Here is a 27,919-nt window from a genome sequence, read left to right as displayed (position 1 = left end):
AGGGGGAGGGTGTGCGGTGCCGTACCCAGGGCTTTGCCTGCGCCATGGAGGGAGGCTGGCCTCAACCAGCCTCGCCCTGTCCATGTGTCTGGAATTGTGCGCTGCCTGGAGGGTGCCCGCAGCCTCGGGGACGGGAAAGCTGCACGGCCCATGGCAGGCTCTAAGGTGAGCGCAGCCTTCTGAACGCTTGCGCCTTCACCTTCTCTTCGTGCATCAAGGTCAATCAAGGACGAAGGACGGAAAAAGGGGATAATGACAATAGGTGGAATTACAGAGTGATTCTGCCGCTCTGTGTTCTCATCAGACCCTACCTGGACTACTGTGTCCAGCTCTGGGGCCACGAACGTAAGAAGGATGTGGACCTGTTGGAGTGGGTCCAGAGGAGAGCCATGAAAATGATCAGAGGGGTGGAGCACCTCTGCTGTGCGGACAGGCTGAGAGAGTTGGGGTTGTTCAGCCTGGAGAAGAGAAGGCCCCCAGGAGACCTTTCCAGTACTTAAAAGGGGCTACAGGAAAGATGGGGAGGGACTCTTTATCAGCGAATGGAGCGATAGGACAAGGGATAGTGGTTTTAAACTGAAAGACGGGAGATTTAGATTAGATATCAAGAAATTCTTTCCTGTGAGGGTGGTGAGACACTGGCACAGGTTGCCCAGAGAAGTTGTGGATGCCCCATCCCTGGAAGTGCCCAAGGCCAGGCTGGATGGGGCTTTGAGCAGCCTGGTCTGGTGGGAGGTGTCCCTGCCCAGGGCAGGGGGTTGGAACTAATGCTCTTTAAAGTCCCTTCCAACCCGAACCGTTCCATGACCCTGAAGCGAAGGGACGAGCGACCGCCCCGGCCCCGGCCGCGCTCCCCGCTCGCCCCGGACACCCGCGGCCGCCCACCAGGTGCGGCGGCACGTGGCGCGGGGCGGGGCTAGCGCCGGCCCCGCCCACCGGCGCTCCGCCGCGGCCCCGCCCCGCCGTGCCGTGCCGGCAGTCTCCTGTCAGGCAGCCCCCGCCGTGCCCGCTCCGCTCCCCGGCTCCCGCCGCTATGTACCTTTGCAGGGCCGCCTCGCAGGCGCTGGCCTCTCGCCTCAGCCGGGCTCCCTCTGCTGCGAGCCGCCTCAAGCAGCGCGGTAGGCGGGGGGCCGCCGGGGAGCCCGGACCGGGGCTGGCTTAGAGGTCAAGGGGACAGCGGCGGGGGAGGGGGGGGTGACGGACACGGGGAGGCGCGGGGCGGGACGGGGCGCGGAGAGGGACGGGGACGGGGACGGGGACGCGCGAAGGTCGGGCGGGGGCGGCGGGCGCGCGGCGCGGCCGTTGGCGCAGCCGTTGGCGCGGTCCGTTACGGCGCTGGGTCGCGGCTCCCCGCTGTGTGAGGGGGAGGGAAGCCGGGTCCGGCTGCTCGGTCATCCCCGGCGGGGAGCCCCTGCCCTTGGGAGAAGCGGCGGTGCCCTCCCCTCCCGCTCCCTGGAAGCAGCCTCGGTGGCGGGCAGGTGTAACCCCCCCTCCCACAGCGAGGGCGCCGCCGTTATCTTCACTTCCACCCCCCAAGAAAAGAAAAATAAAGGGGTTTAACGCCCCCCCCCCTTAGGCGGATGTTGGGAGCAGTGGTTCCCTCAGCGTTAGCAGGGAGGGAGGGACGGTGAATCAGCCCGGTGTGTTGCAGCCATGGCTTTTGGCGCATCAGGAATTGTGTAACCAGTAGCAAAAAAAAAAAAAAAAAAAAAAAACCATCTCCTGGCCGTGTTGGATGGCTGCGGGCTCACTGAGCCTTGGAGAAGAAGGTATTCCTGAGAAACTGCTGCAGAACCTGTATGTCAGTGTAAGAAGATCCTACCAAAGAGGAGTCTGAAAAGCGTGTCATGAGACAGATGATGCTAAACATAATCTGGCACGCGATGGCAATATTTTGAGATTGAGACTATTTTTGCAGCTACCGATTGCAATGCTCGGAGCCATTTTATATTTAGTGAGCACCCTTTCAATGAGGCGTTTCTCGTCTGTGCTACTCAGCTGGGACGAAGTCACGAAATTCAGCTGAAAGCTTTGTTGATGAACAGAATTTGGTGTGTTTTTCATGGGTCTCTTCTGAGATGTACGGAAGAATCCAGGGCTATAGCAAGCATCAAAACTACAGAAGCAGTGAACAAGCATACATGACTGACGCTGCTGTTATAGTGAATATGTTATCAATCGGGGATAAAAATTGTGTAACCCTGCCTGCCTGCCTTGTTGGCCAATACTTTAGGTTATGGGCATGTATCTAAATCTCAGCAGTCCATTTGAGAATGAAAGAATGCGAATTCAAAGGACAAGGCTTTTTGTTAAAGTGCTCTGTTTTTAAACTGAAGAGGATTTGTTACCTCTGACTGCAGCAAGACTGAATAAGGACAGATTAATTCTCCTACATCCCTTAGGCAGGAACATTTTTGCAGTCCTTTTCCTTTTTTTTTTTTTTTTTTTTCTTCCTACATTCCTTGGGCAATTCCTTAGTCTATATAGACTGCATCCAGTACTTGGAAGCTGATAGGCAGACAGTGTAGTTCATAGTTCACAGAAACTCTTACAGTCTTAGGAAGAGCTCAGCCTCGTTAAGCACTATGCCCTGTATTACTCAGTAGTACTAAACATCGCTATGTTGTACATACCTCTCCATTTTGGTACAGCTTTTTAAATCGTCCTATGCAATGTTCAGATTCCGTCATTCTATTGTGATCTTATTTTAGCAGCACTTTACATCCATTTCAATAACGGTTTTTATAGCACCTCTTCGCCAGATGTCATCTGGGAGTGTTCCTGGCTCTTCTGGAGAGACCATGATTTACTATCTGCTTGCTGGTGTTGCTGCTTTTGGTGGTTTATTTTATGTAAGTGTTTGGGAATGGAGTTGTTTGTGCATTCTGAGTTGGCATGGTATAAGGTGTGTTCTGGGTTAAAGAATGTGGTCAAGACACAAACCCTCAATAAAATGTGGGTGTCGTACCACATAGTTAAATACAGTCTAACTTAAAAATCAGTTTAAGACAACTAGCGAAACTGAATGCCTGTTGCTTACTTGTTTTACTTTTAATTTTGATATCTAGTGCTGTTATCATTTTTAGTGGAAAACATATTTAAAAGTATGTGAAATGAGTGTGTCCAAAGATGATGTAAGGCATCTGCCTCTAACCCCTTGGCTTTTCTTGTCAACCACAACCATTAAGAATATGTCAAAGTGGGCAAGACAGATGTGAAGTAAGTTGTCTGAAGCCACAAAGAGAATATTATGAACCTCATTAATTGGGGAAAAGATGGGAATATTAATTACTCAGAAAAAGCATGTTAAAATTTTGTAAACATCTACTTCTGTCAAGTTCTTCAGTAATCATTCTCTTCCCTGCATCTAAATATATCAGACTCTGTGCTTCACATCCCTAAAGCCTCCATTTCATAGCTTCCTTACACCCCCCACACACCCCCGATTTGAGGTAGTTTGAGGACAAGTATCAGAGAGGTACATTTCCCTCTCCCACAAAATAATTTTCTTGAATGGTAAGTAGCTTCTATGTGTTCAAAATGGTGAAATTGTGTGATTGCATATCTGGAGGAATAACAAATGCTCTTGCTGTCACCTTTTTACTATAGTTATTTTTTAAATTGTCTTTTAAAATACTGTGTTCAATTCCTGAAGCACTTTGAAAGCTGCATGGTGTTTGCTTTCTAACAATGGAGAAATATGAAATGTATAAATATGTTAGTATAGCAAAATAGATAGTATTTTTTTAACCTTGCTTAGCATAATTTGATGTGCCTTTTAAGATGCGCTTAAAAACCCTTCTCTCCCTCTCCCGTCTCTTTGTTTGGTAACTTTGTAGGGATGTAGCAATAAGTTTAGGTATAATTTCCTTTCAGGCCTACAGAGTAGTCAGTTCATCCCGCAGCAAGTATATTGAACATATGAATATTCTTCATGAGAGAGCTGAGGGGCGGAAAAACAAATCTTGGTCAAGCAGGGGTGAGTTGAGCTCTTCTCTCTTGTTCCCTGGGTACATAAGGGTCTGGAACAGATTTCTAGATTGTCTAATCAGGCCTTAACCCTGTCCAAGTCTGTGAGTGGGAGTAAAGACAAAGGTGATTATGCAGTGTTCTGTTACAAAGCTATTTCTGCACAAATCTGGGCAATGGACTTAATGTTTAGGCGGTGAATCTGGCCTGTGATCAATCTGCAGGAGTCTCTTTGGATGGAAAGAGTTGATGTGTGAGCCATTAATTGTATATTGGGTGTTTGCATTTGATTTACCGGAAGCTTAATGAAACTTGACTAAATGCATAATGCTGTCAAAATCAGTTTTGTTTTTTTTTTTTGGTTGGGGGGGGAAGGAGTTAATACCGTTTTCTCAGCCAACAGTTTGGCTCCAGGCCACACGCCACCAGGAACACAGTTCAATAGGAAAAAACTATGTTTTTTAAAAATATTGTAAATTGGACCCATTTCTTGTTCCACAACTTTGATTTTTGTCCTTTTGAATTTAGGATTAAATGAAAAGCAGACACCACCTAAATGCATAGCAAATCCTTACTTAGCTCTTCATGCTTAAATAATTAGTTCATGTTAGTTCAAATACTTGTAATGGAATGTTGTCTCTGTCTACATCAATTAGTGTTACAGCAGCATTAATATAAAAGATAGAACTTTGGCAAGCATGGCCTTGCTAGGAAAAGCAATTAGAAAAAATTACTTCCTAAGGATCTTTATGTTTTTATTTAGTTGTTATTTAAAAAATAAATTAATTAATGAAGCCATAGCACTTGAAGTTCGTTCTTATTTTTTCCTGATGCTGACATCTGGAGAATTGATTTAATATATTTGCATGCACACAAAGAATAGATTTGAATAAGTATGCTGAGTTTAAATTTTGTTTTCAATGTGAGAACATGCTTTGAATTGTCTGCCTTTAAAATTATTTCTTTTGAAGTTGTTAGTCTTGAAGTTATGCAGCACATCCTTCGGTTTAAGAACTTAAAAAGTACACATTTTAAGATTTTAAATGGCAAAACACCTTAATATCCTTTCTCTTAAGCAGCTGGAAGCAATACAGTTTTTAAACTTAGTTCCTTAAATGATGAGAACTTGGCCACAATTTTAGTGCAATCCTCCCTTGTCCCTAAGATTAAAAAACTAACCAAGGCCAAAGTAGGTGTTTTCTCCTAGTGACCTAGTCGCCTGGTGTTCAGGGAAGAAATGAGGGTTACGCTCATTACATTCTGACTAACATAGTCAGAAGAACATGGGAGATGTGAAAGCATTAAGCGAACCTTCTGGGGCATGCAAAATGATGCCAGTATATTACCTCTTCTCTCTTAAGGTTCACTTCTGCAAGGTACTGAGTTTTGACAAGCCCAAAATGTTTGAGTGGGATACCCACAGAGTCAGTGGTGCTGTTCACCACACTGAAGGCTATACCTGTGTTGCCCGAGACTGGGGTAAGAGTACTCAGTGCTCTGTAACTTACTAAATTCTGACTTTGGGTACTCTCCGGACATCCCATAATCCGATGCCTTGCACTGCTTCGTAACTTACATAAACGTCACAACCAATGGCAGGTGGTTATTACCTCCCTTATTATTGATGCTAAGAAGTCCGAAACATTTCTAAGGCCATACAGTGAACACAGTTGAAACTTATTTCCTGCATTATTTTCAATATTGGACTTCTGAAAAAATGCTCAACTCAGTTTTTAATTGGACTTCTGAGTAGCTAATTTCAATTCACAATACAAAACTACTGTTGAATCAGCTGTTTTTAAAATCCTCCTTCATTCCCAACTGTATCCTCCCAAAAGAGGTTTCTGTCCTTACTTTTCCTATGGAATCCTCTGTGTGCTTTCTCAAAAGAATTAACGGCTTTCCTTCTCCCCTTTTTTCCCTGTTCCCCGCATAGTCGTATTTTTGTGTGTATCTTGTCACAGAGTGTTACCATAGTATTGCTTTTCCCAGAAGTGCTGCTGCAACTTCTTTTCCTTCGCATTCTTTAGATTTGGTTAGTCCTTACGCTTTTTCACAGTCAGCATTGCTGATAAGAGCGATTAAAAAAAATCTGTTCTCAAAGTAAGCTAATACCTTTTAGGGTCATATAAAATCAAGTCTATTAGCTTACTTTATAAATAAGTAATAAAACAGTGCTGGTAACAATATGAAGTGGTGGATAGAAAAGCAGCATGTCAAACAGCACATTCATGCCGTATTTGCTACGTGTCCTATGGTAAGAGAAGAAATTTCTAGCTGGAAGGACTTAATACTAGGGAGCCGCTGAGCAGAGAGAGATTCTCCTGATCCAGATTATTTTTGTGGCTTCTCATCCTGAGGAAAATTTTCCCCTTGTTTCCAAACTCAAAATGTCTATTATAAAGAAATGCATGTAGCAAACCATGCTGTCAAAACAAAAGAAACAATCAAATGCTATTCTAGGCTTGTTTGTTTCTTAGAGGGTTGAAATGATACTTAGTGGTATTTTAGTTAATGATATCAGACATTTAAAAAAGGTCTAATAGCAAATTTTCTGTAGCTTTTCTTAACCAAAAGCTACTCTAAAATTCAGGGAGGGGTTTAAAAAAAGCCCCTGACAGAGGCCTGAGTCAAAGTAGCAGTAGGAAATCTGGGACATCATTTGAACTGTAAAATGATGTTTGCCTTGAAGAACATTCTACTTGCTTATTCAGCAAATACTGAGTTTTGTCTTCCATTTGCATGTATCTCCTTTAAACTTGTTCCTGATTTCCTACTTTTTTAGCAATGACTTTTCTTTTTAACTTGATGCAAGCTGATTCAATCTTTCTAATCTATACTCTGCTTTTACACTTTCCAGCCTAAAATACAAGGGAAATCTCTTTCCAAACCCGAGGAAGTTAAATACAAACAAAGGACAGTCGTTCACCATTGCGTACCTTGCAGCCTACCTTGGGATGACTTTATGCCTTCTATTGTAAAACTCCATACTTGTGAGACTTTAAAAGAACTACCTATGTTTGCAAGGCCAAACCATATTGAGCTTATTACTGAATCTGCTTTGTGGAAGGCAGTTCTGAGTTTGAGAAGCTGGCTGTTCTGAATGAATGCACTCTATATTTGACTGTCCAATAAAGTGTTCTGAATGCTGAGCTTGGCTATTAGTCTGTTCTTTGTGTAATCAATTTAGTTGTTTTTTTTTAAATATATCATTCTCTTAAAGGGACATGATCAGGTTGCGTAACACAAAGCTTTGATTTTTACTAAGCAATGAATAGACTTGTGTTTAAACCTGAACACAAAAAGATAGGCTTGCACTAGCGTAAGAAAGCCAAGAATTAAAATTAAGCTGTTTAGTTTTTAAACAGATACAAAAGAATAAAATAAATCCTGACTATGTCTCTTTAAGCTTTCCTCTCCTTTCTATTCTCACTTAGTTTGTACTGTATTACAAGTTTTATTTCCAGTTCTATTTTTTCACGTGGTGAGTTGGTTCTGGTGGTAAACTTACAATGAAAACTTGGTATATAACTTTCTTTTGTTAACTTGATCCTAGTGCATGTTTGCATGGTGATTGCATCTTTGTTGCTTTGTGCTGTTAGTTTTTAATGACTTTCTCAGCTGAGTTTGGAGTAATGCATGATTGGGAAACACTGTTTTTTTTCATATTCTAAGGAGTCTGACCTACAGCAGCGTAGACAAGTCTTTTAAAGACAGCTGGGACTTGTAAAAGGAAAATAGTCAGTCCTAAGTGGTCATATTTCCTGTAAAGCGAATGCTGACCACTTAAAATTACCAAGTTATTTTCTTACTTATTTACACCTGGTTTCAGTAAGGGTCCCCTGTTTTATTCTGCCTTACAGACCTTATCTTTCTTACTTGAGTGCTCCGGCTCTTGCAGCGGTCACAGTGCATTCAGTATAGCTTTAAATAAAGCAGGGTGACTCGGGACAGCAGAGTACCTGTGGCAGCGTAGACCTAAGAGATGGCACAAAACCCATCTGGAAACTAATCACTTGTTGGGCTTGGCATTGTCGTAGCTGTCACCCACCAAGTTAGCCACCTTGAAAATACCCCTGCGCAAACTGAATGCACATCTTGGCTTGCAGTACTTCTAAGCTGTGAGCTTGATGGATGATAAACTCCGTAAGAGCTTCTAAGTATGGTAGCAAATGCCTTGTTCCCAGTGCGGTAATTCCACTGCTGCGTGCGAACTGGACAAGACTCCAGCTCCCCGTGACACCCGTGAGTGCGTTATCACTGGCCCTTTCAGCAGAGCAGGTTTGGAGCAATGCTTGGTGGGGTCCTTTTTTATCCTTCCCTGCACTCCGACCTTTTGCAGTCACTTGCTTTAAGCCACAGTTTCTTTTCTTATTACACTGAAGCAGTTACAAAACTCGGTAATCAAGAATATGGTTTCCTCATCTTGTAAACATCTTTTTTGGTGCCACATTAGACAATATGGGGGGATTAATTATTGATTTATTGACATTGTTTGTAAATTCTGATCTGAAAGTTTAGTTTGATATTTTAAATTTAGAAGAGGATGATGGTTAAAAGTAGTTGGTGAATTTGTATTGCATGCATGCACTTTACTTTCTTTATTGTATTAAATAAATCCTTAAAAGGTGATGAAGAAGAGACAGCTGAAGTCCCTGAAGCAGAGACAGCCACGGAAGAGGCTGATGTAGCAGCTGCGGCTGGACCTACAGCACAGGATGAGAGTGCTGGGGTGTCCCCAGAAACTGGAAGGGAGACCGACTTACCGGCTCCAGATGCACCCCCTGCTGTGGAGGAAGCACAGCAGGAAGCTGATGCTAATTTGGAAGTTGCTGCAAATTCAGAAGCTGCTGCAGTGCAAGGTTAACTTATGAATGCGGTTTTTGTGTGTGTGTGTGTGTTGTGGGTTCTTAAAACTCTGCCTCTTACTACAGAACAAACATCAGTATTCCTGATGGATTTTGTCCTGCAGTGAAAACTGATCCAGGTGTTACCTTGACATATCATGAGCATAAGGTAATTAAGTTTATTAAATCAGTGTCTCTTGAAGCATGCTGCCTGTGGCACCAGTTACTGTCTAAAACCAGTAGAATGAAAAGTTTATTTTACTACCCCGTTCTATTTTTCCTTCTGTAAGATCTTCTGTTAAGGTGAGCATGTAATGTGATCGGTTAAACAGTTGTTTCAGTGACCTGGTTCTTAAGGATTTGTTAACGAATCTAAACACTATTTCAGTGGCCTTTCCCAAGATACTCACACTAAATAATTACAGCTGTTCTGTCAATGCAACTTCAACGGAATCCTGCATAGCAACCAAAATGTTGTCATGATCCCAGTGTTAAGGACATACTAGGCTCAAAATTTCAAAATTCAATAAAACGTCAAATTGGTATTAAACACTTAAATCAATTAGTAGCTACGTATTCAGTATTTTGAACTATCAGGGTGTTTGGAATATTTTGGTTTACTGTCTGTTTAAAAAAAATCACAATAATACAAATGCAAACTGATCCATAAATTGCACAAAATATGGGATTATAATTTAATGTGAGTTTTTAGCAATTTTTTCTTTTTTTTTTTTTATTCACTGTTAACCTGTGAGGATAGAGCAATGGCTTATCCTCATACCTCTTGGTTTGTTCAGCTAAAGTGGGAAGGGACACACATAAAGCAATTGCAATTTCTCCGTTGATAGGAAAGCAGAAAACATTGGCCTCCTGTCTTCAGTTAAACAAACAAACAAACAAACCCACAAAAAACTTGCCAGCCTATCATGAAAGAGAAACTTCACTCTAATCCTTGGTTTGGAAGGGAAGATGTCAGTGTGGCTGTAGCAAGTATGAAAACCACTGAAGCCGTTTTCAGCTTGAAATCTTTACTGCACACCTATGTTTGACTTCCTTTGAGAAAACAAACACCTACTTGAGAGGATATCTCTAAAACATAGGTCAAACTGGGATTAGAAGTGTTTTGACTGCTAGTCCATGGGAGGTTATCATAGTACCTTGAAAGGTATTGGCAGATTCCGGAATTATTTTTGCCTTTTTCCTTGGTGACTCCAGTGAGGAATGATGCATCTTAATTGCCTTTTTAACAAATGAACTTGAGAAATGGGGCAGCGCTTCAAATAGCTGACTTTTGCGAAAGGTCTAGGTGTGAATGGGATTTTAAATCATGTGTGAATAGCTCCCACGCTTGTTTGCAAAACAATCTGTTACAAATAACATTTTAAAACAATACTTGGTCCAACATGCTAAAGGTAATATAGCTAATATAAAGGAGAAGTAAGTATATTTGACTATTACTGTTTACATATAAAAAATATTTCTAAGGTATTAGTTAAAACACACATAAAATATTTATAAGGTAGTAGTTAAAATAGTTAAAAGTAGAGCCTTCAAAATGTCCATTTCTATGTAATATTTAGACGATTTCATTTGGAAGGGAGGTAGTCTGTTATACGTTAAAGTTATTGAATTAGAGATGTTAAGAGATACAGGGTGTTTTAAAATGTCCTGCAGTGTTTAGCTCTGTTGCTCTACAGAGCAATTCCAAAATTTCCCTTTAAGGAGTGGACACTTGCTTGTATGTAGAAGTGGTTGAATATTCCTTTCACAATGCTTATCTAGAAATATTTGGTAATTGTTGGATAGGGTAGGATCTTCCGTATGTAAAATATTCCTGCTGCTCTATTGAAGAGGAAGCAGCCAGGATCTTCCCTGAGAGATGTTGTGCATCAGTGGATTAAGTCTGAGAATATAATTCTAGACACGACGACTTCATGTAGTTAGTGGTTACTATTTTGTAAGATGAAATATGTCTTGTAACTGTCAGTTACTTCTGGTGTTGACTGAAAATGGGTGTGCTAATTAGAAATTGATTTCTTAGATCTATTTTCTCTGGCAACTTACTTCCTGAAGAAAGTCAGGAAGTCATCCTGGGAGTCAAAGGGAGGTCATCCTCCCCCTCTACTTTGCCTTGGTGAGGCCGCACCTGGAGTACTGTGTCCAGTTCTGGGCTCCCCGGTTCAAGAAGGACAGGGAACTGCTGGAGAGGGTGCAGCAGAGAGCTACCGAGATGATTAGGGGACTGGAACACCTCTCTTATGAAGAAAGACTGAGGGATTTGGGTCTCTTCAGTCTGGAAAAAGACAGCTGAGGGGGGATCTTATCAACACTTATAAATACTTAAAGGGTGGGTGTCAGGAGGATGGGGCCAGGCTCTTTTCAGTGGTGCCTGGGGACAGGACAAGAGGTAATGGGCACAAACTTGAGCATAGGAAGTTCCACCTAAACATGAGGAGGAACTTCTTTAGTTTGAGGGTGGCAGAGCCCTGGCACAGGCTGCCCCGAGGGGTGGTGGAGTCTCCAACTCTGGAGACATTCAAAACCCGCCTGGACGCGTTCCTGTGCAACCTGCTCTAGGGGACCCTGCTGTGGCAGGGAGGTTGGACTAGAGGGTCTCCAGAGGTCCCTTCAAACCCTATGATTCTATGGAAACAGCATTAGAACAGCACTTCTGTAACGTTGATATTTATAAGGGATTCTAAGCATCGTTTCAGGTGTCCTCTGTCGAATCTTGCTGCAGGGATTATTCTTTGCTGTGGGGTAAAGCTGGTGGGAGCAAACCTGTGGGATAGAAAATTGTTGAGAAACTTCTGCATGTTGTTTCAGCCCTCTTCCTTCCAACCTCTAATCAAGATATCGCATATTATCTGAAGCATTTCATATCAGGCAGCAGAAGCTGTACTTCCCCTCAGTAATTACTGGTGTCTAGAGCCAGGGAGCGTTCTCCCTGCTGTGGCGTTGCCTGATCTCTTTGGTGTTTCTGGGATGTTGAAACTTGCTTCTGAGAGCAGTTATCTCATGCCAGTGGTCAGCAGTGGAGACTGTTGTAAATAACTGTTCGTAACAGGTGTGTCTCAGTCAAGGGTGAACCCTACGGATCTCCTAAGCAGTTCACATGAGGTTACCCCATGGGGGCTGTGTCCCGCTGTGACTGCCCTGTAACCGGAGTCCTGCCCGGGGAGGCTGCAGAGGCTCCTGCCGCCAGGTCACCTTAGCGCTTGGCTGCTCCTCTCCTCCAGGTCCCATCTGCGGCACAACAGCACGACTGCTGAAGCGGTTCTTCCCTCGCATCTCCGAGGAACTGACGGGGGCCTCTGGCTCTTGACCGCGTCAAGGGTTTAACAAGCAGCATGTGGTCTCGCACGCACAAGCTTAAACCAGTACCCCTTTCCTTCAAGCTAGGCAAAAGCTGGTTTCCACTGGCGTAATACTTGAAATATAAGCTGATGGCATTTTGATTCAAAAGTTCGCTGCTCTCTATGAACCACTCTGTTCAGTGCGTACCTGCAGTCAACAGCTATTTGTGTTTTTTTAAAAAGAAATTTTATAATTAAAATCCCTTTCAATTTTGTATTTAACCATTCTCGTCATCTGTGTTCTCTCTGTTTAGAGGGGAAAAAAGCGTATCTACATTTTTACTGAGGTAGAGAATTATTTTTCTTTCAGAACTGCCAAGGGAAATGCAGGCTTACTTTGAAAAAGAACACTTACTCAAATAACTTTTGTTAGTTTTGTTGGTAGCTTGATGTTACTTCTGCAGATGAAGGTGCAAGTATTATTATTGTTACCTCTGCTTTTTCAAAAGCAATTGTTTCTTTTAATCTATAAGGCTTTCTGTAATATGTTTGGAAGTGAAAGGTGTTAATGGATGTTTGTTTCCAGCTCCAGTATATGTACATATGTATATAGATAACACAAATGTGTGATTCTACATGGATGTGCAAAGAAACCCCAAAACCAAACCAAAACACCCCCACACCCTTGGAGGTAGGTACTTAATTAGGGTAATTTTCAATTTTCGAAAGTTAATTACAATTGTACCTGGCTGGAATTTTCTCCTTGCCTCAACTTAAGCAATTTATAACCCATTACTGGTATCTGGAATTCTGTAAAATACTGGTGCCAAAAAAAAAGTTCTGTGGATGTAACTCTTTTCCCAAGGTTTTAGCTTCCTCTGAGTTCTAGTTTTCCGTACCTTTTTATTACATGAGCTGTTGCGCTGTCACTCTTGGTTACTGCCTGATGCTGCTAAGTTTCCTGCTGTTCTCCTTCTACTGTACTCTGTCTGGGGACCATAAATTAAGATCGATTAGTCTTCAGATAGAACAAATGCTGTAAAATGCATAGATGGCAAGCTGCTGTTTGGATTAGGCAGTGTGGTTGCATCTGTGATTTTTAGTTTTTGGATTGCTGCTAGAAACTTTTCTCCAAATCTAGTATTGAGGCTTGATGTTTAGGCATTATCAACTGGAATAGCAAAACCAATTAGCCCAAAACTGTGCTTTCTTGGACTCTTGAGTTCTGTAGCATAAGTTCTCTTCTAATTTTGTAAGTATTGGAGGACATGGTCTCTTCTCTGTTATTTCAAACACCATTTGAGTGAGTAATGAGGTTTGGGGAGGATTAATGTGTGAATATGCCAGAGTTCTCCATGCTAAGCTCCGAATGGCATTACAATGCCAGTTGTCTGCAGCCTAGAGAAACAAATACAGGCTGCGCTGGGCAGGACTTTTGCTGACCCGATCACACAGTGATGCCAACTGGACAAAAACACCCAACGTGGTCAGTGTACATTGTTTTTGCTTGGTAAGTTACCAAACTCTGGGTGCGTATTCAAATGCTCTGGCACTGGGAGTATTTTGAAGATTGCCGAAAAGTCCTCAAAGTCATTTGCAATTGCTCATACTTGGAGGCTTTCAGAATGACATTGCTCGGCAGAACAAACACATCCTTCTAGGCCTTTGTTTGTGTGAGATGGAGGAAGGTGGAAAAGCTGCGCGACCTACAGCTCTTTGCAGCCTTAGGTGCTGGGGTAAGACGCAGCGTGGATAGGGCTGGACAGACCTCATCCCTTATTATTACACCACTTGTTTGCACTTGGACCTTGTGAAAACAATTACACTTTTTTTTTTTTTACTCTTCTCAACCTCGCTTGAATAGATCAGAAACATCTCAGATTATTCTGAATCTCCTCTTAGAGGATTTTTTTCTCTTCATTGATTGTGGTAGACTAAGCTGGCTAAATTAGGCTCTAGAAAGTTGAATTATGTGAATATTATCCTCCTGGGGAAGTATCCATATCTGTGGAACTTCTGTTGGGTATTTCTGCTTCACATTTATCATTTTCTGTCTGTCCCTTGAGCTGCTGCGTTTGTCTTTCATCTCTCTGCCATACACTGGCCACTAGTCTCTTCTCTCTCCCTCCTGTTTTTCTTCCATAAAACAGACCTTATAGATGAGTCATCGTAACATAACTGGAAAATCTCAGTAGGAAGAATGTGAACAATATTTAGAAAAGACTTTTGTAAAACTTGTGAGCATCTGAAGACGCAAGTTGGTAGATGGAGAGACTGTTTGGTTTTGAACACCCTAGCTGAAAAGAGAATTTTACAGTATTCACGGGGCTGGGGGGCGGGGGGGGAAGATTCCAGTAAAATGGAAAAAAAACCTAGAACGTCCCAGTTAAGAGTGCAAACAAGTAAGTGGGGGAGAACTACATAAAATAACTGTCTCCCTATTTGTCTATTGTAGAAGAAGGGGACAAGTAGCTTTTAAAAAAAAATTAAAGCTGGTAAAAGGACATGAAGTGAATAATGCCTAAATGATTGTGACTATTGAGGAGAAAATGGACTTACTGCTTTCTGCTACTAAAATATTTATACCTCATTGTCAAGACTTAAAAAGAATCCTAAAATAACTTTATTTCTTTAAATTGGAAGGCAAGAACTCACTTTGGTCAACAAAAACTGTTCGCATTTACTTTACCTTAAGTAACATTACCTGTGTTACTTGAAAAATTTCTCTAAATACAGCATGCAAAGGAATACTTTAGAGAAAATGGCAAGAGGGACTCCTTTCTGTTCTCCTGCAGTGGCGGTTCAAACCAGAATGGTAACGATGGGGATTTTTATATTAATTTTTGGGCAGTGTTTCTCGTTGCAGAGAGAAACATCCTTTTCAGAAAACAACACCCTGAACTTTGGTTGCTCCTTTGAAAACAATGTAAGTGGGTAAAACTTGGTGCATTACTTTGTATGAAGAGTATTGAAGAAAATGCCTGACCTTTTAATTAAAAGGTTTTTTACAACTCCTGAAAGATTTCATACATCAAATTATTAGTGCATTTTCATATATGCTGTGTATGTTAACTAGTTTTTGTTGTGATCCATTCCAGTCAGTGGCTAGATGTTTAAAACAACCGACCAAACACAACGGGAATTGCTTCTCATTGCTACAAATCCTTGGTACAGAATAAAAACTGATACGCTGGAAATTATATGAGGTATTATAAACTCTTCTAGGTTAATGTGGTATGCAGTGTTATGCTTTTATTCTGACCATTACAGGCATCTCTGGATTTTATATTTTTTTTCATCATCCATTGTAGAATAAGCTCTCTTGAAGCGAGTCTTCTGGTCATTAGTATGAACTAGCGAGGCTTTTCTTAGGAACTAGTGACCTACCTTAGGCACAAACAACCTGTGAAATGTTTGGTTGAAAGAAGCTGTGTCTTTTCTTGCTGTATGGAGTGAAGAAAAAACTTGTTTTCTTAAAAATGTGCTTCATAATGTCATGGTTTAGGCTCTCAGCTGGACCTCATGGATTTTTCTCTGGATTACAAAAAGAAAAAGTTGTCATATTTTTATAGTGACAGGATTATTAGAAATTTCAGCCTTCCTTTGTTCATCGGTTTCTCAAAGACTCTGGGGCTCTGGTTCAGGTTTAACTTACGGAATAGCTGAAATGCCAAAGGGAGAAACATCCCAAGGCCCGTGGGCTCTGGTGAGGTATTGCCAGGTAGGAAAGCTGAGCCTGCCTTCGTGCCGCCTCCAAACAACTGGGTGGTCGGGCCAGGGCAGTTCCACAAACAACTTCTTGAGAGCAATGTGGGCTTTGGCAATCACCAGCCACTAGTTCCTGTCCTGTGCGTTGAAGGAACTGATAGGACTGAAAAATAATTGGTGATTTTCTCAATAATTATCAGTTCCCTGATTTGTTTTAGCATGTAGAGCCAAGAGGTTTATTTTTCCCTGTCTGAAGCTGAAGTGCTGAATTCAGTGTCGGAGAGAGGTGTTGGTCTGTGGTTATGGTTAAGCATCCAGTAGATTCTTTTCCTTTTAAAACCCAATGTTTAAGCATTAAGTGTTCTTCTTTTCTGAAGAAATGGATAACTTGCTCTAGCTGGTTATAATTTTAAATGGTCGCTGAATAAAATGCCAGTGAGCAGAGGCAGAGCATTTCAAGTAGTCCTGAGGGATGTTCCTGGTGCTTGGGATGTTCCTGGTGGGTATCTCTGCAAGCCCTCTGTGCTGAGTTCCCTGTGTTTTCCTGGCCAATGAAGCCTGAAGCACCTGCTTACTTTACAGGGGCATATGCACAGTTTTGCCGGTTTTTCCCCAAGTTGACTCGGTGATGGTTACTTCCCCCTCTCTCTGTTGCTGATGTGGATGATGGGGGAGTTGAGGCCCTGTAAGCGGAGGGAGGAGGTGCTGAACCCAAGTCAGCCATACCTGGGGTGGCAGGTGGCTTCTGAGGAAAGGAAGAAAGGGGACCTTAGCTGTCACCGCCACCTCAGGATTTAGATCAGAAGCCATTGTTTGAACAAACTTATTTTCTGTTTTCCTTAAAGCTGACGATGGAACCAAAATATGTTAAGTTGGTCTTAAAGGCAATCACAGTTTCTTACTGCTACTGCTGTGTTCTCCCCTGGATTAGATCTGAGGGAGCCAGGTATCCCCACCTGTTGTGCTCTATTTTACAGTCTTTCTCAAATATATTCTTGAATTATTTTCCAAACGTGGCAGAATTTGACTTTTATTTAAAAGTGAATTCTGTTATGAAAAGGAAAGGGAATTTTTTGCTCTGCCTGCCCTAACGTTTCAGGGGACATCCTGAGACCCTCGGTGGACCTTACCGAGAAGAAGCTTTATTTAAACAAAAGCATCACATTCCAGTGTGAGTAGTTCTCTGAAAGACTCTAAATGAAATACTGTTTCAGTTTTCAGAATTAAATTTGACTTCCCCCTCCCCCCCCCCCCCACTTTGGAATTAGTATGTGACATTGGTTATGTTATAGACAGCTTGAAATATCAAAGCCTTGTTTGTACCCCAGCTTTGGTTTGTGTGCTCCAGGCAGATTCCATTTGTATTATGCTGGCTAACTTGTATTATTTTAGCTTTATAAAGCCAAATTCTTCTGCAAATAATATTTTTTAAAGTAATTGAACCTGACGTTCTGTATTACAGATACCAGCCTCATCTTGACTGCTTAAAAAAAAAGTAATTCGTGGTATGAAGGGTACTGCTTTAAGTGAAATGCTTCGCTCAGAAAAGTGTATTTTAAGATATCTTTAAAAATTGCAGGAAACCAGTGCCTGTTCAGATTTTTTTTTGTGGCTGTTTCTAGCTGGAAATACCACTTTTTAAAATGAATCAAAGGATTAGGATTAGAATAAAAATACGATAGTTTTAAATATATTAGTAGGGAAATACAAAAGTGGGGGGAAAAAAATAGGCTGTGCTCCTGAGAAGGCTGTGGCTATCTCGGATAATTTTGTTATGAAACTTCCATCCTAGGGGGGTAAAAATCCCCACCTCTCCTGAGCAAGGAAAAAAATTGAATATGGCTTTAATTTTAAAATCTGGAACAACTGTCTTCTCCATATGTATTGTAAATAAGGAAAACATACTTACAAAGCCACTCAAAAATACAAGGTAAAAGCTTAAACTCCAGTAAGACTTAAAAATATAATATACAAGTTAGTTTAATTCTGCCTACGGGGTGTTTGTGTCAGTCGTCTATAAATTGGTATTAATAGGTACTAAAAATAATAAAGTTTCAACACAAAAGCACTCTCAACAAGGACAGCATTTGCAGCAGCTCTGAGCTGACTGGACAGAAGTGGTAAAACTTTTGCTGTAGGAGTGAAGTTCTGAATTCCAAGAGTGCCCTCATGCTTTTTTAAAAATTTGTACTTTTCCTTCTTTTAGTGCTGCTCTGTGAGAGACAGCTTCCTCTATTTTCACATGTTAAGAGAAAGATATATTTCTTTCACAAGATAAAGTGCTTTACCTGGAGAGAGGTGAAGCAGTTCTTCCCTTTCTAGAAGAATTCTTTTTCTATATGTAAAATAAATTTAATTTGGTTTGTTTTCTTAACAATTAGTCGCTAGCCAGCTGCTACTTCAGTGAAAGCGTGAAGACCTGACCCTCACATTAACATGGTTGATTTTTTTTGTTTTTTTTGAAGGGCTGCTCTAAGCTTTAAAGCAGCAGTTTAAATTAGCCTTGAAAAAACTTCAGTGTCGGAACACAGGGAAGGTGTACCTTGGTCCCAGAGCAGTCCAAGCTTGCTTGGGTGGAGGAGCAGAACTTCTCACTCTCGACTCGTCTGCTTGCTTCTCTTGGCAACACTGACATGACTGCAGCGGTGTAGAATAAGTAAATAAGTCAAATATTTGTTTCTTCTTTTTCTCCTTGATCTCATACATCCTACTGCTTTCTTTGGGAATTGCGGTCCATGAAAGCTGACGTATGAAGCGATACATAGGTGTTGGACAATTGGTAGTGCGCTTTGTTAGCTTTCACACACATGAAACTTCACCACACACATGCGGTATGAAACACAGCTTGGAAAATCCAGCTTTGTGAACACTGAACGCTAAAGCCTGACGATGCATACCCTGTAGGAATGCTATCAGAAACAAAAAATCTACAAAAATTCTTGCAAGAACCAAGTTCTTGGCATATTTCAGATTCCTCTTATTGCCGTTAGTGCCAACCCAGTTTGCTCCATACCTCCCTTTCACCTGCCTGCTTCAAGGTCACCCTACAGCGTATTGCTTCCCAGGCGGCAGGACGTGACTGCCCGCGTGAGCCCGTTTGATTTCAGACTAGAGCTTTGTGTCCCAGACAAAAATCCAGGCTGATTCTGCAGAACAGCTCCCTTGGGAAAGCGGGAAAGCTTCTTTGAAATGGTTTGAAAAGCTTTTGGGGAAAGGGGGAAAAGGCCATGGAAGCCGTAGGGTTTGGGTTCTGGAAATCAATCGCCATCCGGGGAGTTTTGTGTTGGGTGTTTTTATTATTAGCAGGAGAAAGTTAATATGCGTGTGTGGGGTTTTTTTTTCTTTTTTATTATTAGCTGGAGCAAAGACGAGTCAGTCACACAGGGCGTGCAACTCCCTGCCTGTGCTTCTCTGTTCTGCCGGGGGAATGCTGAGCTCGCTAAAATTCAGACAATTCAATTGACGATCATGAGGATGCAGAAGCACCCTGGATTTGTTTTCTGTTCTGCTGTGAGTGCACAGACATGTGGAGTCCTGCGCTCGCAGTGCTGCAACTTTAGCACTTGCAAGAGTCAAAATTGTGTCTTTAAAGACTGCAGGAATAACTACTTTATACTGGAAGCAGCTTTCTTTTTTTCACTGAAATGATAGTTTCCTAAAAAATTATATTTCTAGGTGGAACTAGATGTTGGATATTGTGCTAATAAGCTACTGGAGCTTCCTAATGCTGCTGCCTTATTTTAAAAAAAAAAACAACCAAAAACCTAATTTCCTTTTGTCTGTAAAATCAATTTCCTTTTCTGTATTTACTCAACTCAAACCAGATGTGGTTTCGTAACATAAATGGTTTGGTATTGTGTGTGGTGCATAAGTAATGTGCTGCTGGTGCTTGCCCAGTCGTGTTCTGTTCCTGCCTGTGCGATTTGGAAGGACGTATTTCTTCTCAAACTGGTTAACTCGTAAAGCAGAGGAGCTAACGAGCGCTTGAGAGTGCCTCTAGCTACCCTGGGAAGAAGCAGGCGGTATTTTTGTTAGGGTCCGGTGTTACAGGTAATGCCGAGTTCTGTACTGATGGTTGTGTAGTGGAAATACGTCAAGGGGTCTGACTAGCCTGAGCACGACTGTCCTCAAAATCCTCCGTATGTTAAAATCCCTTTGAATGCTTTCAGAACAGCTGTTGATGCAATACGCAAAGCCTAACCGCTTGCCTACGCTTAGTAGAGGTGATTAGTTCGATTTCTCTGAGGCTTGAAGTTCTTATTATATAGTATTTTTTGCTGAAATCACAAGAAAATTGAGCTCCTAATTTAGATCGGTAAGTGCAATAGTATATACAAATGCCTAGCAAAATTGAAGAAAACTGTACCGGCTGATATTGGCACTTTGCTACTTATCTCAGGGGAAAACTTAAAATTGACAAATGCCTGGTGAAAAAGCATAAGAAAAATAAATACCCGTTTTTCAGAAAAAAAATCTAATATTATATGCAAAGGCTGAGACCAATTTGACTGGAATGCTGCAAGTAGGTGTTTTCTTAAAGATGTTAAGGAGCTGTAGTGGTATTGTGTAACATCAATAACAAAGCAGCCGGGCACTCAGCTGAAAGCATAATAATAACAGCACTTAGACAACATGTGCCTTCATTGCAGAGGAGCAGTTGCACAATGCAGATTATTTTGTTCACTTAAAGCCTGTAGAAATTGTAAGAAAACTGGCATAAATAGACAAAATGTCTCATAGTGATCGCTGCACGAGGAAATACGGGGACTGCAGAATTTCAAACTGATCATTATTCAGAAAACAACACAGAACTAGTTAAGATGCTGTAACTTGATTCTGGAAAAATAAAGAAGCTTAAATTTAGTAGTATTTGAATTAAAAGAAGTTAGAAATGATTTCAATTACATCTATTAATTGCTGTAGAGTTTCACGACAGGCTTGTTAACGACTTTGCGATAAGTGAACAGACAGAAAAGTAAAATCCTTCTTCCAAGGATTATGGAAAATGAGTCGTCATTGTACCAGGCATGGATTAAAATCTCTTTTGTGAAATCGGGTGCTACTGCAGGATTTTACATGGAACAACTGCAAGAGATTAAGCTGGTCTGAAAAAATGTGAAATGCACGCAGATTAAAAAAAAAAAAAAAAAAAGGCGGGGAGTAGGGGGGAAGTAGCACTGAGATGAAATTTAACATCCAGGGAAACGGAAAGGATAAGGATACACTGCGTTGTGCTACCAGCTGATCAGTAGAGAGGTGGTGAGGGAGCGGGGCAGTTTGCCTGGTGTTCCCGCAGGGAAGGGGCCATGGCAGCCCCCATTCTGAAAGACGCGGGGGCACTCGTTCTCGGTTTGCCAGGTCACCGTTCACCTGGTGCTGCCCTGGCATTGCAGCGATTCCTCGGGACAGAGGAAAACGTGTTGACCTCGTGAGTGGGATACAGAGCCTGTGTTCCAAGACCGAGCTGTGTACAAACCACCAAAAAATTCACCGAGATTTGTTTCGGTTTGTCAGATTAATGCTTAAAATAGCCTTTGTGGTTATAGACTGGTTCTTATTTTCATGGTGGTCAAAGCACCAGAAGACAGATAGCTTGCTGGAGTTACAATCGGCCCAAGAAATGATGCCAAAATGACGTTCATGGGCCAGTCTGGATCCCTGCTGGAGATAATGCCTTAAGGCACGGATAATGACCTAGTACAAGCTGCCACCTCTGGCGCTGCTGTGAGCAAGCGCGCTTGGACCCCCAGCTACTGCCAGCTTGCTCTTCTCGAAACGAGCACTTCCACTGTGGCGCCAGGAAGGTGGCTCCTACAACACTGCAGCCACGAATGCTCAAGGAACGGATGCGAAAGCCACTTGGATTTCTAAAAAAAGAAAGTACCGGCTGGAGTTTTCTGCGGACCAAGGACAATTACTCATATCTACAGACACAGGTTTTCAAAAATGTCACAACAAGGCCCTCTGTATTTCAGGGAGTGACAGTTCTGCAGAGACCTGGATGGACGCATCAGGAGGAATCCATGTTTTGTTGCAGTAGACTGCCTTTCTGATAGCCAGAAAGAATACTTCAGACCAGAGAAATCGTTCAGTACACGTCATATAAGCGTTAATGTTTGTTTTCAAGGCAGGTATTCCTGTAGGTGACAAATAAACACAATTCCCATTCAAAGGAAATGAGGTTTTATGAAAAAGCAGAAAGTCCATGTTGTTCCCTCCACTGGCTTCCTGATTTACTCTTCTTGGTGCAAAAGAAATTAAAAGACTGAAACATCACAAGAAATAAACAAAAATTAGCAAGATGAAATGCTGTAAGCCAGAGAGCAGGTTTTTGGTAATATAAACTAAATGTTTGGTGTTACAAACTCAAAACCAGCAGCTTGTTACCATAGCAAATACGTTGCATTACATCAAGTAATAGTAGCTATAAAATATCAAATGTTCTGAATTTCAAATGTACTGGTTTTATTGCGTAGCTGTTCCTGATAAAGACAAAGGTAGCAGTTCCTGATTTTTTTTTTTTTTTGTTGCTTCTTCAAAATTCAGTCAGCGTTCTGCAAAATAAAGTGAAATAGTTGATGTTTAGAATATGTTGTATTTAAATAGCTGCAAGCTGATATTTGGGAAAAGGCATGGGGTGCTAGCTCTACAGAACGATTTACAGCTTGTATTGAACGTCTAATGAAGCTGTTTAGTTAGCTGTATTTAATATACATGTATCTTAGTATAGGACACAATTTGTAAGAACGAAGCCCCTGCAAACCTTATCCTGCCGAGCAGTTAAGGTGTGTGATGATGGAGACCTCCAACAGGAAGGTTAGAAGAATATGGTAAGAGAGAATTTACTCAAGTAAAAGTTAACGTGTAACTGCTGGATGAGGTCTTCAGTCTCCCTGCAGAGTGTATCTGTATATTGACATATTACCTATTACAGACTTCCTGTACAGATAGTTTGCTTTTTCGTTAAGGAGTATGGAAAAACGGCTAGTTGGCAATCATGCTACCCTGGAATCACACGCTGAACCTTCAGCCTGAAGTTAGGACATCTCTGCATTAAAATTACCCATGATGTCTTTGCAAGGTTATGTGGAGTGTATGTGTAATGTCCTATGGTCTTGATCAGACTAGGATTATTTCCATGGAAACTTTACCATTAGTATCTTGCACATCATTAACAGAAATCAGAAAATAAAATGAGGGTATCTGCAAAAGAATATACATGTTAGAGAGTTCTAGCTTACCTTTGTCTAAGTACATGAAAATAGCTTATGTTTATAGTTTTCTGCCCCAGGGTTGGGAACAGACTTTCCCTGGAATTCCACTTTTGCAAACTTTTATTTGCATGATAAAATGTAATCATCCGATAGGTCCTGTTGCCTCCAGTTACTTCAAACACGTGGGCTAGGCAGGTACCTCATGCTTTGTGGGCCTTGACTGCTCCCCCTCATTTGTGCCAGTGAATGGAAAGACAAGAAAATTATCTCTCTAATTTGATTCATAGAAGCTGTGAGTGAAGTCTTGGATGTTGCAGCTTCTTCTGCCCATGAGGAAAACTTAGACAGTGTCAAGGAAGGAGAAGCCTCGGCAGCTCCAGAGATTTCTGACACATCCTTGAAGAGCCAGGATGCTGATGCTGAGGAGTCGGGACAAACTTCAGAAGGTGCACGAGTGCAGCTGGGTCTGAAATGTTTTGTCTCCCAAAAGCACTAGCGGCTGTTTGCATGGAACTAACTGCCAGAGCATGCAGAACTCTAGTGATGCAATGTGGCTGCTGGCGATGACTGTGTTTGGCATCATAGTGTTAGAAAATTTAATTTTGAAATTATATGCTGTATAGTGGAAATAGGCAGGGGTGTTTTAAGCTCGGTGCCCTGCTAAGTGGCTAGATGTGAAGTTCATTAAGAACAAGAAATTCTCCCTTGTGCTTCATATGATGTAACACGCTTTTTTAACATCTGACTTAATTTGAAAGATAGAATTCCCTTAAATCACGTTGCTGTGAAGGAAAATAGACAACGTGATATTTATAAACCTTACAATGTTTCAGTTAAATGATCTTATATTGCTATTGCAGAGGAATTATATAATTGAATGCAAAGAAAAAGGTGTGTTAAAATCATCACTGCAGAGATTTTCAAAGGAGTTTAGAAGTTTGGCCTCTAAACTCTTTTACAATTAGAATTAAAAAGCTGAAAGGAAAAATGTCTGTATACCTAATACGACTTTGTAAATTGTATCCCTTTGGTCCAAAGCATCCTTTGGACTAAAGGAAACAACTTACTTGACTATTTGTTGTTGAATAAGTTCTTTCCAATGTTTCTCACTGGTGTTTTGCCTCCATTTGCAGTTTCTGCGGAAGAGAAGACACCTGAAGAAGTTGCCAAGGAACCCTAAAGGTACACAGTACAATTGCACGCGTGGTTTCCTGCTGTTCACCTTTCTTCTTTTCTCAGTTAGGGGCAACTGCAGCATGGGGTCGGTCTGCGCAGGTACTCTCATGGTGAATTTGGATTTCTGCTCCCAATGACTACACTGCAAAAAAGAACTTAACTGAAGTATTTCTTATTGTTTGGGAACCGTTGTTGGCATCTTTTAGAGGCTAGTGAGCAAAATTTTTCTATGTCAATTATCATGCTAGGTATTTATTTATAGCTTTATCTTAGTCCTAGGCAAGCTGGATAAAGGCCCCAGAGCTGTAACTTTCTTCTAAGCAAAAAGTGTTCTTCGGACATTGATTTAAATTATATAGATACTGGACTTCTGGATTATTGCCCTTTACAAGTGAACTCTTCTCTTGTTATCCTCAGAGTAAACACAGTGAAGTTTTAACCCTCTGGACTGTGTTTTTTAAAGACATTTTTTCACAATTAGTCTCCCTGCACTTTCAGTTTGTGCTAATGAAAATATTGAATAGAATATTCTTACTATTTTGCTAGTATCGTGCTCAGTTGCCTTTATTACTTTATAGAACACAAAACTTTGTCCACAATGTTCTTATTACACCTGAGGATACCACATCAGAAAAATAAGTTACCAAGAAATTGTCTCCACTTTGGGACACATAAATGCAGCAATACAGAGAAAGCAATAGAGTTAGGAATCTTTTTTTTTTTTTTCCTGTAAGCATCTTGCAGCCTGAAAAATTATTGCGTTGTTATTTGAGACTTTGATTTAGATAACAAATACCCAATATAGTCAATTCAGTTGATGAAGGCAGAGTCGGTAACTGAAAGGGGTGGGAGTGGGAGGAAAGGCAACTGTAGGAAGCACCTTTGATGGAAAGAATTGGAAATAGATGAATCTGCTACCAGAATACAGGTCCACTGAATTCTGCTTCAACCGCTTGAGGTCTTTTTGGGGGAAAAAAAAAAAAATACTTCTTATTACTTCACAAGGTTACAAAAAGAGTCTCTTACTGAGTTCCAGTTTGATCTTGGTGGGGGAAAAAATGTTTATAAAACATTTTACTACTCAGTGCTGGAAGATTGCTGGCTGACTTTTTCTACTGTACAAGTCAAAAGCCACCATGCATTCCCAGTCAGGAAAGAATTTATTTAGTTAGTGTATGTTTTGATCATAAGGACTTTAGCATATGGACTTTAACTTTGAGTTTGCATTAAAACACGGTATAGTTTTTAAGCAATTCAAAGGAAAAAAAAAATCAAAAGAATATTGATGTGAGAATTAAATCAGCATCCAGTTAAAATTTTAAAAAGATACTGATTATTTGGTGAAGGGATAGAAGTAGTAGTAATGGATGAAGTCCTCAGATGAAGCCTTGAATAGATGCTGAGAGCATGCCTGAATAAGAAAATACTATTGTTCCCCTTTCTTTTCAGAGTATAGCCGTTCTACTGTGTGTGGCCGTTGGCCCCAAATCCACACAGCTATGAAGCTACTTATATCAGTAATCTCAGCAAACACAATTGGTTTACCTTGTGCTTAAAGTTAAGCAAGTAACTATTTGTAGAAATAGGGCTTAGTGGAATGTGTCCAGCATGCAGGGGAATTCATTTGTACCTGAGCAACGCGGCTTAAGATGATGGGTTCCTTGAAATTGGGCTTTGTTGGTGGTAGCAGAACAAGTTTTCAGAAGCCATCAGATAAGCATGATTTACGCAGCAGTGGTATTTATATGCTGTAATTCACTTAACTGATAACCTGCAGTCAAATCTACAGTGTGCTTTGAATGTTTGCAAAGAAAAAGACCTGATGAATCAAGTCTGTTGCTAAACATCTTTTATTGTTGCTTCCTCTCAACCAGATTCTTTTTTCTTTTTCCCAGTAAGCAGCACTGAAGCCTTTGAAAAGTTTAATGGAAATATTTGTGGCAATCAACCATCTGATTCCTGTGTGAAACCTCATAATCTTCCTTGGAGACATAAAAGAAATTGTGCAGTTTGTCACACCACACACTGCTCCTTAGGACCAGTATTCATTGCTGCAGCAGACAACCTAATACGATTTAAGTTGGTTAGAGAGACGCTTCTGTGATTAACATCTCTGCTTTAGAAAGTAGCATCCAGTAATAACTGTCAAAGCACGACCCAGCATGTAATAAATACACGTGCTAAGAGAAGCGGTAGACTTAACTGAAACCACGTCAAGTGAACTCATTCTAGGTCTTTGTTGTCTCGTTATGTACATCGGTTTCTTACTTTTGGTCCAAACTGTGATGCATCATTATACCATTGTAACAGTCCATGCTAAAATGTAAGGAAAAGGTTTTAACTAAGTTAAAAACTTATACAAATGACCTGTTAGTGTTTTTAAATCGGGTCACAGGGAAAATAACAACCTTGTTTGCTCCCGAGTTTGGATTTGCAATTGTAAGCATAGGACATTTGTCTGTACAAGATCTAATTTTCCCCCTCCATAAACATTTTTGATGCTATCCTTCCTTGCACAATAATATCCAGAAGTAAGTATTTTTAAGGCTCCTGCTTTGAGAACAAAACCTGTTTGCAAGTAGTAGCAATAGGTACTTTATAGCATGAAAATCAAAGTAGCACCGGTTGAAGTTATCATCATTGATGGAAGTGGTGGCTCCTACCTTGGAGGTGCTGGGCCCTATTCCTACCAAACCTTATTCATCTTGCTGTAGTCTTTCTGTGTTGTTCTGTCTTAGCAGTGACATGCAGCGGTGGCATGACAACACGGAGCTTTGAGAGAACACTCCTGTACAAATCACAAGCTATTTAGGCTATGGTAAAGCTGCTCTCCGACCGCTCACAGATGGCCAGCAAAATCCTGTGGAAGGCTATGCCACAGGTGTTCAAATGGACAAGGATTCTTAGGGACTAATAAAGAACAGAATAGCTAAATAATCTTCTCTTTTTAGTATTACCTTAATAATGAAAAAATATGTAATGAATAATGAGTTTGTATCACGCTGTACTCCTAACCCTCCATTGTGCTGCTATGTGCATGTGTGTGCACCTACTACAGAATTCTTACTGAGACATATTACAGCCATCACAGAATGGTGATAATTCTAAACCGGGGCCAAATAAGGTGAATTATACACAATTTATACAGAAAGTGTGAATTATAAGGTGCATCTGACTGCTTACTCTTCAAGCAGAACTTTGGAAAAATGCTGAAAGGGAAATCACAGCATTATGACATTCCTACCCGTGGCACAAAGCAACACATGCTCCTTTCCCCATCGGAAGGCAAATTGTAACAGCATTCCAACAAAAATGCAGCCTATTGCCCCCATACCTGCTTAGGAATAACTGGAATAATGCAGAGGCAAAATCAGGCTCCTGAGCTTCAAGAAGCCATACCACAGCCTTCTGCTTAACGGATAAAGCCACCGTGATGAAAAGCAATTTTTGTAGACAAAGCTACTGGAATAAAAGTCTTAGACTGATATTTTTGGATGAGAGTCTATCTTTATTTATCTGGTAGATTAAACATCCTATGATGGATGCATATTCTTAAATGTTCCATTTCATCATTTTCACTTATTCCCAGTAAAATAAACTGTTTCTAATTTCTGCAGCTGGCAGTAGGGTTTCTGAAATTGTAGGCTTTGCTGAATGTCACTTTTTCTTTGGAACTGCTCTGGTACATGGCAAAATATATTAGCCCTTG

The 27,919-nt window shown here is 41.2% G+C and overlaps 1 protein-coding gene across 1 annotated transcript; it reads left to right on the top strand.

Annotated features, from left to right (window-relative positions):
* Positions 1 to 929: 929 nt before the first annotated feature.
* On the top strand, positions 930 to 27,919 carry MGARP (mitochondria localized glutamic acid rich protein). The gene is made up of 8 exons (XM_054201937.1): positions 930 to 1,118; positions 2,749 to 2,852; positions 3,877 to 3,979; positions 6,450 to 6,452; positions 8,598 to 8,831; positions 23,322 to 23,480; positions 24,168 to 24,216; positions 26,106 to 27,919. The coding sequence occupies exons 1-7, from the start codon at positions 1,034 to 1,036 to the stop codon at positions 24,212 to 24,214; spliced, it is 735 nt and encodes a 244-aa protein (XP_054057912.1). The 5' UTR covers positions 930 to 1,033; the 3' UTR covers positions 24,215 to 24,216; positions 26,106 to 27,919.

The sequence above is a fragment of the Rissa tridactyla genome, chromosome 5 (genome assembly GCF_028500815.1).
Source record: "Rissa tridactyla isolate bRisTri1 chromosome 5, bRisTri1.patW.cur.20221130, whole genome shotgun sequence".
Classification (NCBI taxonomy): domain Eukaryota; kingdom Metazoa; phylum Chordata; class Aves; order Charadriiformes; family Laridae; genus Rissa; species Rissa tridactyla.
Note: the sequence above shows the minus strand (reverse complement) of the source record. Positions and strands in the feature narration are given on the sequence as shown.

Bases quoted from the DNA above. Each gene is read 5' to 3' on its own strand.
- MGARP (XM_054201937.1), top strand. From the start codon at position 1,034: ATGTACCTTTGCAGGGCCGCCTCGCAGGCGCTGGCCTCTCGCCTCAGC. The intron at 2,853-3,876 runs GTAAGTGTTTGG...ATTTCCTTTCAG, and splicing joins CTTTTGGTGGTTTATTTTAT to GCCTACAGAGTAGTCAGTTC. The intron at 8,832-23,321 runs GTTAACTTATGA...TTTGATTCATAG, and splicing joins AGAAGCTGCTGCAGTGCAAG to AAGCTGTGAGTGAAGTCTTG.